This window comes from Trichomonas vaginalis, chromosome VI (assembly GCF_026262505.1).
Source record: "Trichomonas vaginalis G3 chromosome VI, whole genome shotgun sequence".
Classification (NCBI taxonomy): Eukaryota; Parabasalia; order Trichomonadida; family Trichomonadidae; genus Trichomonas; species Trichomonas vaginalis.
Window position 1 is genome coordinate 5,282,685 of NC_067208.1, and position 12,826 is coordinate 5,295,510.

The 12,826-nt window shown below is 36.9% G+C and overlaps 8 protein-coding genes across 8 annotated transcripts, besides 1 other annotated feature; 6 read left to right on the top strand and 2 right to left on the bottom strand.

Annotated features, from left to right (window-relative positions):
• Positions 1–2,122: 2,122 nt before the first annotated feature.
• Positions 2,123–2,444, top strand: TVAGG3_0809400 (uncharacterized protein; the record flags this gene model as incomplete). The annotated part of the gene is made up of 1 exon (XM_051247655.1): positions 2,123–2,444. A coding segment is annotated over one exon (322 nt), but the record flags the coding sequence as incomplete, so codon positions are not given.
• A 59-nt stretch (positions 2,445–2,503) lies between these two features.
• On the top strand, positions 2,504–2,746 carry TVAGG3_0809410 (serine threonine-protein phosphatase family; the record flags this gene model as incomplete). The annotated part of the gene is made up of 1 exon (XM_051247656.1): positions 2,504–2,746. The coding sequence occupies one exon, from the start codon at positions 2,504–2,506 to the stop codon at positions 2,744–2,746; it is 243 nt and encodes an 80-aa protein (XP_051083131.1).
• A 991-nt stretch (positions 2,747–3,737) lies between these two features.
• Positions 3,738–12,826: part of a mobile genetic element that runs on past the window's edge.
• TVAGG3_0809430 (uncharacterized protein) lies at positions 6,291–6,446 on the top strand (the record flags this gene model as incomplete). Its single annotated transcript, XM_051247657.1, has 1 exon — positions 6,291–6,446. The coding sequence occupies one exon, from the start codon at positions 6,291–6,293 to the stop codon at positions 6,444–6,446; it is 156 nt and encodes a 51-aa protein (XP_051083132.1).
• Positions 8,348–9,199, top strand: TVAGG3_0809440 (DNA/RNA polymerases family; the record flags this gene model as incomplete). Its single annotated transcript, XM_051247658.1, has 1 exon — positions 8,348–9,199. One exon carries the CDS (start codon positions 8,348–8,350, stop codon positions 9,197–9,199), a length of 852 nt encoding a protein of 283 aa, XP_051083133.1.
• TVAGG3_0809450 (uncharacterized protein) lies at positions 9,345–9,608 on the top strand (the record flags this gene model as incomplete). Its single annotated transcript, XM_051247659.1, has 1 exon — positions 9,345–9,608. One exon carries the CDS (start codon positions 9,345–9,347, stop codon positions 9,606–9,608), a length of 264 nt encoding a protein of 87 aa, XP_051083134.1.
• On the bottom strand, positions 10,395–10,979 carry TVAGG3_0809460 (uncharacterized protein; the record flags this gene model as incomplete). Its single annotated transcript, XM_051247660.1, has 1 exon — positions 10,395–10,979. One exon carries the CDS (start codon positions 10,977–10,979, stop codon positions 10,395–10,397), a length of 585 nt encoding a protein of 194 aa, XP_051083135.1.
• TVAGG3_0809470 (uncharacterized protein) lies at positions 11,005–11,289 on the bottom strand (the record flags this gene model as incomplete). Its single annotated transcript, XM_051247661.1, has 1 exon — positions 11,005–11,289. One exon carries the CDS (start codon positions 11,287–11,289, stop codon positions 11,005–11,007), a length of 285 nt encoding a protein of 94 aa, XP_051083136.1.
• TVAGG3_0809480 (uncharacterized protein) lies at positions 12,073–12,699 on the top strand (the record flags this gene model as incomplete). Its single annotated transcript, XM_051247662.1, has 1 exon — positions 12,073–12,699. One exon carries the CDS (start codon positions 12,073–12,075, stop codon positions 12,697–12,699), a length of 627 nt encoding a protein of 208 aa, XP_051083137.1.

Sequence of the window (12,826 nt, forward strand, 5' to 3'; positions counted from 1 at the left end):
AGTTTCTGTGAAGCAACTTTGACTCAGGAATATTCTAAACCAACAAGTCTAAGTAACGTAACATATTCATCATTTTGTAACACAACATCATAATATAATTTTAGAATTAGATTGGTAACTATAATTTTAATTTTTGTAATGTTTTGAATAATGAACACAAAAATCTGATTATGGAAACATTCTGCATTTGGATCAACTGTTCTTATTGAAAACTGTTCATTTCTTGGAAACAAAGGATCAGAAAAGAATTTATCAATATGATGGTTCAATTACAGTTAAAATTCTTTCTGTGACAGAATAATAGATAAAACATATAATCAGTTACAACAAATAATGTTCAAAATATATATTCTATTCATATCTTTCTCACTTTTCATCATATCTGTGTGAAGCTGAGTTTCCTATTATAGATAAAAAGCCTATGAGATCTGCTTTTGATTTATATCATCAATTTTCCTTTAGACGAAGGCGTTAATATTCATGATTTATGAATTTATATAATCAAAAAATTGTAATTAAAGACCATTATTAACGAAAGCATTCATCAATTGTTTAATATCAATTGAAATATGAAAAACTTTATATTCAAAAGATGATGCGGCTTGATTTCTCAATTTAATTTTCAAAGAGTTCGTATTTGTTACAGTGAATTTAAATAATTAGTACTGATATAGTAATGCAATAATATCGGGAACATGGCTCTTAATTTCGAAATAGGTTTTCTTTGTAAGTCATCTAAGTATTAACAAACTGATATTTCAATAAAGAGTTCAATATTATAATAGAAATTTGCTATGACAGAAAGAATAAAACTATAGCAAAAAGAATTATTGTTATTTAAAAAAAAAAAAAAAAAAAAAAAAAAAAAAAAAAAAAGGTAGTGGGGCTTCCAGGCACTTCGTGCCTTCTAGCCCTGAAGATGTTTAGTATAAATGAAGTTCTTATATACGGGTCTTCCAGGAGCTTTTCACAAATTATATATGTTTTCATGTTTTGTCAAGACTTCTTCGTAAAATCAGACAAAAATAATGTTTAGGGTAGAAGGTTAGATATAACCTCTTTTCTAACCTCTTTTCTACCCTCTTGAATTTTCAAGACTTCTTCGTACATGTTTTGTCACTTTTCTGTCACTTTTCAGGGAAAAAACATTTTTATTAAATATAAAATGAATTTTACAAAACCACCGTTACCCTTCTTTGGAAATAAGAGTAGATGTAAAGATATTCTATTGAGAGAACTTAAGAAACTACCGAATGGTCTAACATTTGTAGACTTGTTCGGTGGAAGTTTCTATATATCTCATTTGTGCCATACAATATTTCCTGACTCAAAGATTATATGCAATGACTTCGACAACTATATGGACCGTCTCAAACATATTCCAGACACAAACAATATATTGAAAGCGTTAAAAGAAAAGATACCTATAGGTAAGATGGAACGTATACCATTAGATAAGAAAAATATTGTGAGAGAGGTTTTGAAAAAAGCAGAATATATAGACTGGGATAGTATATCTGCTAGACTATTATATAGTGGTGCTATAAGAGTTCATGACATTGAAACACTTATGTCAAAAGTTTTATATCTTAACTATACAAATGTTTTCAAAGAGGACATAGAAAAATATATTGAGGGTATAGAGTTTGTGAGATGTCATTGGACAGAGTTGTATGAAAAATATAAAGACAAGGAAAATGTTTTCTTATAGTGGACCCACCGTTCTATAACACATGGGAATTTCAATACCAAGTAGACTGGACTTTGAGAGACTCTTTAGAAACTTTAGACGTTTTACATAACCATCCATGCTTTTACTTTACATCCGATAAAAGTGGTTTGGAAAGTGTCATGAGATGGTTAGAGGACATACATGACTATGAGTTTAGATACGATAAGATAGAATATGAGAGAGGTCCTATAAACTGGAGAAAGTGTCATAACAAAGAAATTTTACTAGTAAGTAAATGTGGTTTGAAATAGGACTACTTGTTTTAGGTTTTTTCCATTGTGTCATTTACTTATTTGACGTGGCAGAAAGATATAGAGAATATGAAGATGAACCAATGCCTGCAAATGTTCAGTATATGTACTCGTAAGAGATATTTTTATCTAATATTAAATGGACGCACAGAACTTAGCGAATGCACAGCAACCTGGACAACCAAACCCAGAGAATATTCCAAATGAAGTTAGAATACAAACTGCAATGGCAAACTATGGTCAAGTGCCAACAGATGTACAAATGCAAACTGCCATGTCAAATGACGCTGCGTTAGGTTTGCCACCATGGTATGCAAATATGAGATGGAAAGAGTTTTATACAAACCCTGAAGTGGGATATAAACAACTTTATGCAGATGACGCGAACACAGGAGTTGACCCAGAATATGTTTTCTACCAGAGGAGAAACAGAATGTATGAGCTCCAGTTAAAGAATGCTATGGAACTCAACAGGAAACGTAAGAGACTAGGCGGACATTAGATTTTTACATATAGTAAAATGGGTTTCTTTGGAAGAATAGGAAACTTCTTTCGAAATGTTGGAAGAGGTATATGGAATGGAATAAAATCTGTCGGAAAAGGAATTTGGAACGGAGTCAAAAATATTGGTAAAAGAGTAGGTCAGTTTGTTGGTATTATACCTAAAGACCCTGAACCAGAAGAACAAGCTCCTGTTATACAACAGCCTGAACCTGCACCACAGTCTAGTTGGCAACCAAATCCAACACCTCAACCGTATTAAAAAATTATATTTTTATCGTTCGATAGTAGTTGTATATGAAACTAAGTTCTAAGTAAAACGCATGGTATAATGGAATTATTCTTTTTCTTCCATCTGTAGTAAACCATACTTGAAAGTCTGAAATACTTCCACTTGGTGGTTCGTATAACTTTGTAGGTTTTTTCGTAAAAGTCATTTGCCAAGCATAAGAAAGAGTTTTGGGCGCCAGAAAATGAAGCATGAACAATAATAGCAGCTGGGTCGAAAACATCTTTAAATAAATATGGTTCATCTCTTGCATATCGACTGTAAATATTTGCTAAAGGAAGTTCGACTTTCTGATTTAACATTCTTTGCAAATAATACCATGACATTGCAGTGAATTCTGTATATATTTGTTCGTCTTTCTTTGGATTGTCTTCGTAGATTTGAAATGACACTTGTGAATTTTGTTTGTCATATACAATTCTCACATAAAGTGTGCTCTCGGTATTTGCATATTCATCAGCATATTTTGCATAACATGAATTTATTTTATCTTCTATATTTTTTAACGCAGTCTGTAGAGAAGATGAAAGGTCAACTTGTATTAGCTCAATTTCTTCCCACATTTTTCGTTTCCCTTCAGATATATAATCTATATGAAACCTTACAATAAATGGAAAACTTTTATCTTCTACAGACACAAACTTCATTCTACGAAAGCCAATAGCTTTTGTGACAGATGGGTCTCTTAGCCATCTAAGTGGGTAGTCAAAACGATAGCCTTCATGCTTTACGGTCTCTGTCTCAAACTTTTGACCGACATTCGTAAAAGTTCATCTAATGGTTTAGTTGTAGCAACTCTTGAATTTTCTTTTTCTATTGGAAGCATATTTTATCTAGAATAAAAATGTCGAAAGAAACAGCGTCTATGAGAGAAATACAACACAACCGACAACTCATTATGCAAGCTCTAAATAAGAACACAACAAACTTTTCAAACTATTCTAAGATATCTGAGTCATTGAAAGAAGGAAACTTAAAACTGACGATAAACCCAATGACAGACGAGTTTCTGTTTCAAGACAGTAAGAACCATACTGTTTGTATAAATCCAACAAAAAGAACTTTAAACGAGAAACCTATAGATGAACTTCTTTTGAAGGCAGATATTGACAACAAAGCTGACAAAGAGTATGTCATTGAAAAAGTTCAAGAAGAACATGACAGAGCAGATGCAACATATGCAACGAAAGAACATACTCATCCTGAACTAGCAGATAAAACATATGTTGACAATAAAATGTCAAGTGAAGTGACAAGAGCTGACAAAGAATATTCTAAAAAGACTCATACACATACCATTGCAAATATTACAAACTTACAAGAAACCTTAAACAGGAAAAGTGACGTTGGACATACACACGATTTCTTCGCAACTGTTGGTATAGAAAATATTGCAGGAACGGTTGAAGAACCTGATGGAACTGGTGGGGATGTATTAAATTGGAAACTCCTAACTTTCCACAAGGTTTAACATCGGAGGATGACATAACAACGATGAAAGACATTAAATGTAGAAATGTCTATGTCATGGAGGATGAAAACAAAGTTAAATTCACTGCTCAAGATTTAATGATAAAAAAGCTGACAAAACATATGTTAACGATGAGTTAGATAAAAAAGCTGACAAAACATATGTTAACGATGAGTTAGATAAAAAAGCTGACAAAACAGAGCTTCAAACGTTAAAGACAGAAATACTTCAAACACTATATCCTATAGGCTCTATTTATACGTCAATGAACTCTACCAGACCAGAAGTAGTACTTGGTTTTGGAACTTGGACTCAAATAGTCGACAGGTTTTTGTATTGTGCAAACTCTTCAAAGGAAACAGGTGGAAGTAAAACGATTTCAGGTGCAAATTTACCTGCGCACAGTCACTACATAAATTTAAGTACATCTGAAGCAGGTTTGCATAGTCATAGATTTTGGGATTGGTCAGGAATGACAAAAGGTAAAGGATATGATGTTAAAGAGGACGTTAAGTTTGCTATAAATTGTTACTGGAGTAACACTGAGGTAGGGAGGAAGCCATACACATCGCGTTTCAGGGTATACGCAAACAACGGGACAGAGTAAAGACTACATGCCACCTTACATGACAGTTTACGCATGGTATAGAAATGCTTAGTCGTCATTTTCAACTTCTTTAGCATATTCGTCAGGAGTTGTCTTATATTTGTTAGGAACTGTCTTTGAAAGTATACCACCTTGAACTTTGACAAGTTTGAAACGAGGTCTGACAATAGTAGTTTTATCTTTGCTTGCAGTGTGTACATTTTGCCATGTTTGCCTAAAACTTCATAATATTCTCTTGTATACTTTCTTCTATTTTTACGAACACGAATGCGAGTACCTGTCGAGTTCCATTGTTGTCATAGTCAATAGTATTTTCATATGGGTCGCGTTTAGGTATTTCTATTTTTACTTTGTCACCTTTCTTAAGTTTGAAGCCTGGCATTCTTTCTTGTTTGTCTCTTTTGACTAAACTATTAAATATATAGTCTTTCTCTAAGTCGGGGTTGTTTTTCATTTCTTCAGGGGAGTGGTTTCCCAAACCTTTTTGTTTACGGCTATTGTAAATATTTAAAACTTGTCTCATCTTTGCCATGGAGAAGTGTCTATATTTGTCGTCATATGACATTTCATCTACCTCACCACCTTGTGGTTGATTTAAGTCTCTTAAGATTTTTATACAACTGTCAATGACACCAAGAGCAGAATGGTTTTGGTCGACAATGAAATATTGGTTTACATTTTTTGAACGCAGATAGTTTTTAATATCGTCTGATTTGAAAGAACGTTCACAGTCAGATGTCAGTTTTGTTGGATGGTATTTGTCAACAATATTGTCAAAGCAGTTTTCACATCTAAAATATTTTTGGACTGTAATGGTATGGCTTCACAGTATCTTGTGTTTTGACCGACAAATATTAGCCAGTATGGTGGTCCATTTCTCTATACCTCGGAATGTTTTCCAAGATATCCATAAACCAAGCATTTGGTGTTGAACTAAAGAATTTTATCATGAGTGCTTTCTTTGTTGCCTTAGAAACATAGGGTCCTTGTTTGGATTCGTCATTTTTTACCCTATAAGAAATGGGTTTATTTGGCGCATTAGCAGGAGTTGCATCCAGATTTTTGCCCGCAGTGGAACAATAGCCAGAGGTGCATTTGGAATTGGAAGGAAGATTTTGAGTACATTAGGTATACTTAAAGAGAAAGCACAACCTATTATACAAACTGTACAGAAAGGTTGGGATGTAGCACGAGATGCAGCAAATCTTATTCCAAATCCTGAAACAAGAGGAAAAGTTCAAGGATGGATGGACAATGTAGAAGACAAGCAGGAAACTACTATAACAAAGCAAATGACTACTATAACCAAGCAGGGCACTACATGGACCAAGGTGAAAGATTCTTTAACAGAGGATATAACCATGCACAACAGTGGGTAAACAACAACCAACGCAACCGCCTCAAACGTGGGGAATGTAAAATTTTTTTACTGAGATGAAATGAACAATACAGCATTGAGACAAATGGGCTCAAGATGGATTTGTCGGCTTCCAGCAGTTACACAACCACGTGTTTGTCAAGTTCTTCCTATACCTCAAGAAGTTTTAGACCGACTTAAAAAACCTAAACAACCAGTTGAAAACAAACCAAACTAAAATTTTTTACTGAGATGAAATGACCGAAGAAGTTGAAACGGTAGATTTGACACCACAAACAAAAAGTTCAGAACCATTGTCAAAACCTGTCAAAGACTTACAGATGAAGAGAAAAATTCAATAATAGAAAGTGCCAGGTCTGGAAATACAAACCCTAACTACAAAGTCACTTTTCATAGAAATGGAACGGCTAGTATCTCAAAAAAGAAACAGACTCTCACAAATAAAATATTGAAGTCTGAAGGAGCTTTCGAGACAACAGATGGAAAAGTTTACTTCACTGACCAACAGTTCATTATAGAACATCTCATTGACTTAGAGTCGAAATATTCTAAACTTTACAACAAACACAAAAAGTTGAAAGGAAAACAAAAACAAATGGCATATGATATTATGAAGATGTTGACGAACAACCATACCTGCAAGTGAGGTAAAGTCAGAGGAACCGAAAAGTGACGAAAAACCGATAGAAGAAGGGAAGCCAAAAACTGAAGATAAACCAAAACCAAAGGTTAGTCAACCTTCATTAGTGGTATGGGTTGGTCAAAGACTTATGGCAGCCGGTGGTTACGTAAAGTAAAGAAAAAAAACATTTTTTTATTTTTATAAAAATGCCCCATATAGAATGGATAGAAAGTCTGCTAGAATAAAAGCAGGTTAGAAAGATATGGTTGGAAAGTTTCGAAGAATTTTAAATATAGGAAGGAAGACCCATAAAAGTCTATGACAAACTGTCTGGTCTTCGCTATGAAATGGACTTGGAAACAGCGCGCGCCAATTATCCAAACAGACTAGAGAGGTTAGAAGAAGAACGTCTTATGGACATGCCTTTCGATGTTTCTGAACCTCAAGTTGAAGGACACGACGGCTTTGCAGATTCTACTGGAAACACGCGAAACAATTGCATCCTTTGAGAAGGAAAAAGGAAAAGGTGAAGACAAACATGCTCCCATGGAAAGAACAAGATATGATATGAAAAGTACGTGAAGTTAGAAGTCAAATTACATCTGGTCGAACCTTTACAGTAACTTTGACGAAGGAAAGAACAAGAAGGTTCATGGGAGTACTTGCTGCCATACAAGACGGAAATAAGAAAGGATACAATCTCAGACTAACCGTAACAGATTTGGACGGTCATATATACTATGCACATGGCAATGTCACAAAGCTGCAATGCTTCTTGACGCTTTCAAGACTACAAAGAGAGAACAAATGGTTGACTCCGACTCAGACATTTTGAATGCAATTGAGGAATTGCAAGTGTAAAATTTGAATGGTACCAACCTAACCCTCAAGCAGTCAGACAACATGCTGGATACTTCCCGTTCATAAATAAGTCTGACATTGACTTGACAAGGTATGGAATTTACAATTCAATTGAAACAATTGTCAATGAACCTTGTATTCTTACATGTCTCAGGAACTCTGGTCTTGTTACAGATGAGAAGATGAAGTATCTTGAGTCATGTGTGAAGACAAGGTACATTCTCAGAGGTCAATTGGCAAAAGTTGCACCGTTGGCAAATGTCAATATCCGAGTCAACATACCTACAGCTAAAGGTTCTTCACATGACGACTATGTTGTTGACAAAGACTTACCATGGTTGAAGATTGTAATTGTCCACAACCACTTCATGTTGAACGAAAGTCTTACAAACCCATTGTTCGGAAAAGGCAAGTGCAACATTGTCAGAGCTGTAAACATTCTTTTCGAGAAAGGTTTGTTGGAACCAATTCCAGATGACAAGCTGACAGAAACTTTTGTACCAAAAGACGAAACAAACTTTTCATTGTTAGCAAGACCAAAAGTTGTTCCAGACAAAGTTCTAGCACAAAAGAAGTACACAGTTCCAAAAGGAGTTGGATTGTTCGGATACCAACCTGAACCAGAAGAACTTCCAATGAGGTTGCAAGAACTTCAAGATGCTATAAACAAACTTCCATTGAGACATCCAATTGACGTCAAATTGTATTGGAGAGCATCTGAGTTAGGTCAGAAGGTTTTATATGAAACAGGTTGCTTCGACGATGTTTATGAGATAGCAGGCGAAGTTTCTCAGAAGATAAGAGACTCACTTGAATTTCCACGAACTGGACCCATTGGTTGCGACAAGTTCGACTCAGATGAAAAGATATACTATGTCGACCTTAACGCTGCGTACATGAGGTTCGTCCAATATATCCCGACTGGAATTCCAAACGAAGACGGTGAGTTCCCAGGAAGGAACTATACAGTTGGAAAAGTCATACAACAACTGTATGATATTAGGAAAGCTTCAAACCCCAAACTTGCAATGACACTCAAATTGCTTATGAATTCGACATGGGGATATTCCATTAAGAAACCTCAAAAGATGAAGAGTAAACACTATGAGAAGGTCGACAACTTTGTTGAAAGGTTCTCCCCTTTTGTTTTGAAATACGAATTTACTCAAGGTCAAGGTGGCTTAGTAACCACAGTAAAACCTATTGTCGAACATTGGTCTTACCCTCAGTTCGCAAAGGCAGTCCTTGACAACTACAACAAATTCTTCTCCGAAGTTAAATCCAAAGTGAAGGTTTACTATGAGAACATCGATGCGCTCATGACGAACGAAGAAGGCTATAACAAACTCATTGAAATGGGAATGGTCGGTGAAAAGATGGGTCAATTCAAATTGGACAAAATTTTCACCGAAGTTCATGTCCTCTCCAAGCGTAAGTACTGGGGCATACTTGAAGACGGCACAGAAATAAAACATTGCATGAAATAAAAAATTTTTATTCGAATTTGAATCGGACAGGTCGAGTTACACCATTCTTGGTCTCAAACTCATATATAACCTGTTTGTCTGTATTTTCGTCGACTATGGCACGAGACACGAACATTGACCAAACGGACAAAAAGTGTCATTTCGGATGGTCCCGCAGCCAATCGCATTCGAGCACTTCGAAGAAGCCTTACGTTCCAAGGGAGAGGGTGTCTGGTGCAAGGCAGAGGTCATGAGACTCTACGAGCAGTACATCCTCAATGCCTGGGAGGACAAATCGTCCTTGGAATGGCAATTCTACCAACTCCTCTGGGACGACCTCCTACGCAACTGGGATGACGAAAGAGTCCAATTCAGAGGTCAGGAACTACTTGTCCAAATTATCCTTAATTTAAGCCGCTTACGCAACTAAAAACTTAAATTTACTCGGGGTTTCCCCCTAAAATAAAATTTTTTTACTCTTAGAACCACTCGAGGTTCTCCTTACGGTTGTTGAGCTTGTCACCGTCAATGTGTCTGACCTTCGTCCTCTTGTTTGGATTTGGAACCCATTGAATTGCGACAAGCTTGCCCATGGAGATTGAACCGTAATTCCGAAGGGTAAGGTTCAAGTGTCCCAAGTTGTTGAGAACTGGGGTAAGAACCTTGCCGGTCTCCTTGTTGCGGATTTGGTATGGGTAGGGTTGGGAAATTTCGTAAGTGTCATCGGCAACAAGGGTTGCCCAAACTTCCTCTTCTTCGTGTTTCTCTTCTTCCTCTTCTTCCTCTTCCTCTTCTTCGTGTTTCTCTTCTTCCTCGACAATTCCTTCGGCAATTCTGTGTTCACGAAGTACGGTGTTGGAGGTTCTGTCCTTTCCGAGTACCTTCCAGATGGCGTCTATCTCTTCGAAGAAACGGTAGATGAGTCTGGCAAGGTCTCGGTTCTCTCTCGCGTAAATGCGCAAGGTTTCCGTCAAATCGTTCAGGACTTTCTCATTGGAAGCTTGGTTCATGAGGAACTCACCTTTAAGTCCCTTCATCTCTTCCATAAGACTACTTTGGAGAGTCTTAACGGTGTTTGTCAGATGAGCTTTCAAATTCAAAATTTGAATTTGAACTGGGCGCTTGTCTGGCAACATTGAAAGGACATCTTCCATTGTGTTCGGCTTCGGTGCTTGTTCGGACATCGAAAAAATGAAGTGGTTTGAGAATGACGGTTTTACTTCAAAAAGCTTGTTATGACGGTTAAGTCATACAACAAGTTTAAAATAATATCTTGTTCTTCTTCTGAACGTTTGTTGTCTCTTCCGATAAAAGTTTCGAACATGAGAACCAAAAAACGTTTTTTGAGATTGCGGAAGAGTTCAGGCAAACGTTCATATTCTGGATATGTTGGGAGCAGTTCAAAACATCTGAGCTGACTTTCGGACAAAATTGGGACAATGTCAGAAAATTCATCTTTGGTCGGACTGCTTGAAGGTAAGTCCCTTACATGTAAGTAGCTCTGGTAAAGTCTTCTCATTTCTGCTAACTTTTGGAGTATAGCTTCGTAGTTTAGAAGTTTTAATTTTAATTGTCTTATTCCACTCTTTACTTCTAAACGGTAAGTATCCATGAGGTCAAGAGTAGCTTTGGTAGCTTTAAGTGGAGCTATTTGTTCCTTGACTTCTGCAATTTTGGTTGCAATTGTGGTTTGAGCTCCTTCAAGTTCGCCGTCTATGTCGTTCTCAACACCTTCAACCATAGCTTGAAACTCTTCATCGGTCCATTGAGTTTGGTGTGGGACGAATTTAACTTGCTTCATTCAAAAAATGAAAAAAATGTTTTTACTACTCAAAGCGTGCCATGTATATGGCTATAAGAAACTTACCAGAAGGCTTCTTCTTCACATGAGTCTTCGGCAACTTGAGAGTTCTTGTTGGAGTTGGGTCTGGAATTTCAATTCTCTCTCGAGCGCAACAACAGATGTCAGAATAACATTCCCCACTGTCTTTCTTGCCACCATAAATTGTGTATTGACCGAACTTGCATTTGCAGGAAGACCGGTCAATACAAGGTTCACAGTTGAAATAGTTGTACACAAACCTGTTGAGTACGAGTGTGAGTAAAAACATAAAAAAAGTGAAGTTAAAATGAGATGTTTACTGAATTGGTTGGATGTCGCCTTCTGAGGTTATGAAGAACGGCTGTCCAGAGTAGTGAAGTAGTGCTCTGAGAATTTGTGTAATTCGTGGAATTGGGCTCTCACGATATGGAAGTAGTATCCAAGGACGTTTCATGAAGAACTTCAAGAGGGCTTCTTTCTTCACATCCTTAATATCATCGAATGCAGTGCCTTCTGGAACTTGAATTGCAACACCTGTTTCAATTTCCAACTTTAAGACACTATTCTTGGACAACCAGAAGCCAATGGACTTGCTTGGTTTGCACTTGCTGAGATATTCCTTCACGGTTTCATTTACCTCAATTAGATAAATTGCTTCGTCTAAGGGGTCAAGCTCCATACTGAGTCAGTACAATATTGTACTTTTTCAAGACAATGTTGTACTTTTTCAAGACAATGTTGTACTTTTTCAAGACAATGTTGTACTTTTTCAAGACAATGTTGTACTTTTTCAGAACAATGTTGTATAAATTCAGTACAATGTCTCTCAAATTTGAGTACGGCTGTACTTTTTCAGAACAAGTCTTGAACTTTTTCAGAACAATGTTGTACTTTTTCAGAACAATGTTGTACTTTTTCAGAACAATGTTGTACTTTTTCAAGACAATGTTGTACTTTTTCAAGACAATGTTGTACTTTTTCAAGACAATATTGTACTTTTTCAAGACAATATTGTACTTTTTCAAGACAATATTATATTGTTTCAGAACAAAGACGGTTAAGACACAAACGAATGTCCGACGTCCCACCTACTGAACCCGTTCCACAGCCAGAAGAACAGCATGCTCCAGCACCACAACAGGTTCCACCTCCACAAGGCTCCCCACAGCAACCTCAGTTCCAACAAGGACCTCCGAATTACTACCAATTTCCACCTCAAGGTTACTACCCACCACAAGGCTTTCCAAACTACCCACCACAAGGCTTTCCAAACTACCCTCCTCAACCCATGCCTTACTTCCCTAACCCTTGGATGTTCATGTCAAACCCTCCACCCCAATTCAAATTCCAATCTCAGTCCAAGAGAGACCAAGAGTTCGAAGAAGGTCTGAACCGTTTACGCAAAGAGTATGCCACAGCCCCTATGGAAGAAGACAGGCTCTCACTCTCTTCCCTCAAATCGACCGATTCGACTCGTACCACAGATTCGGTTCGTGACCGTGAAGACTACCTCAAGCAGTCTGAGAGACTCTTCATCCTACAACCATTTACAACTGGAGCTCTCAAGAACATGCGCAATTACGAAGGTCAGACACCAGCTGGAGACCGTAAAACAGACGTACTCGCAAGAGCAGTCCAACTGGTCAAGACAAAGACCGAGATAGTCGACTTCATTCTTGCAGCTTGCCCATACAAGTAAAAAAATAAACAATTACGAGTTAAACTTTTTATTCTTTCTTTTCTGAGTTGTTTAGAGCTGGTTTCTCTTGTAGAAACCTTTCGTACTCTTCCATGGTCATGTAATTGCGAATTTGGTACGCAATTCC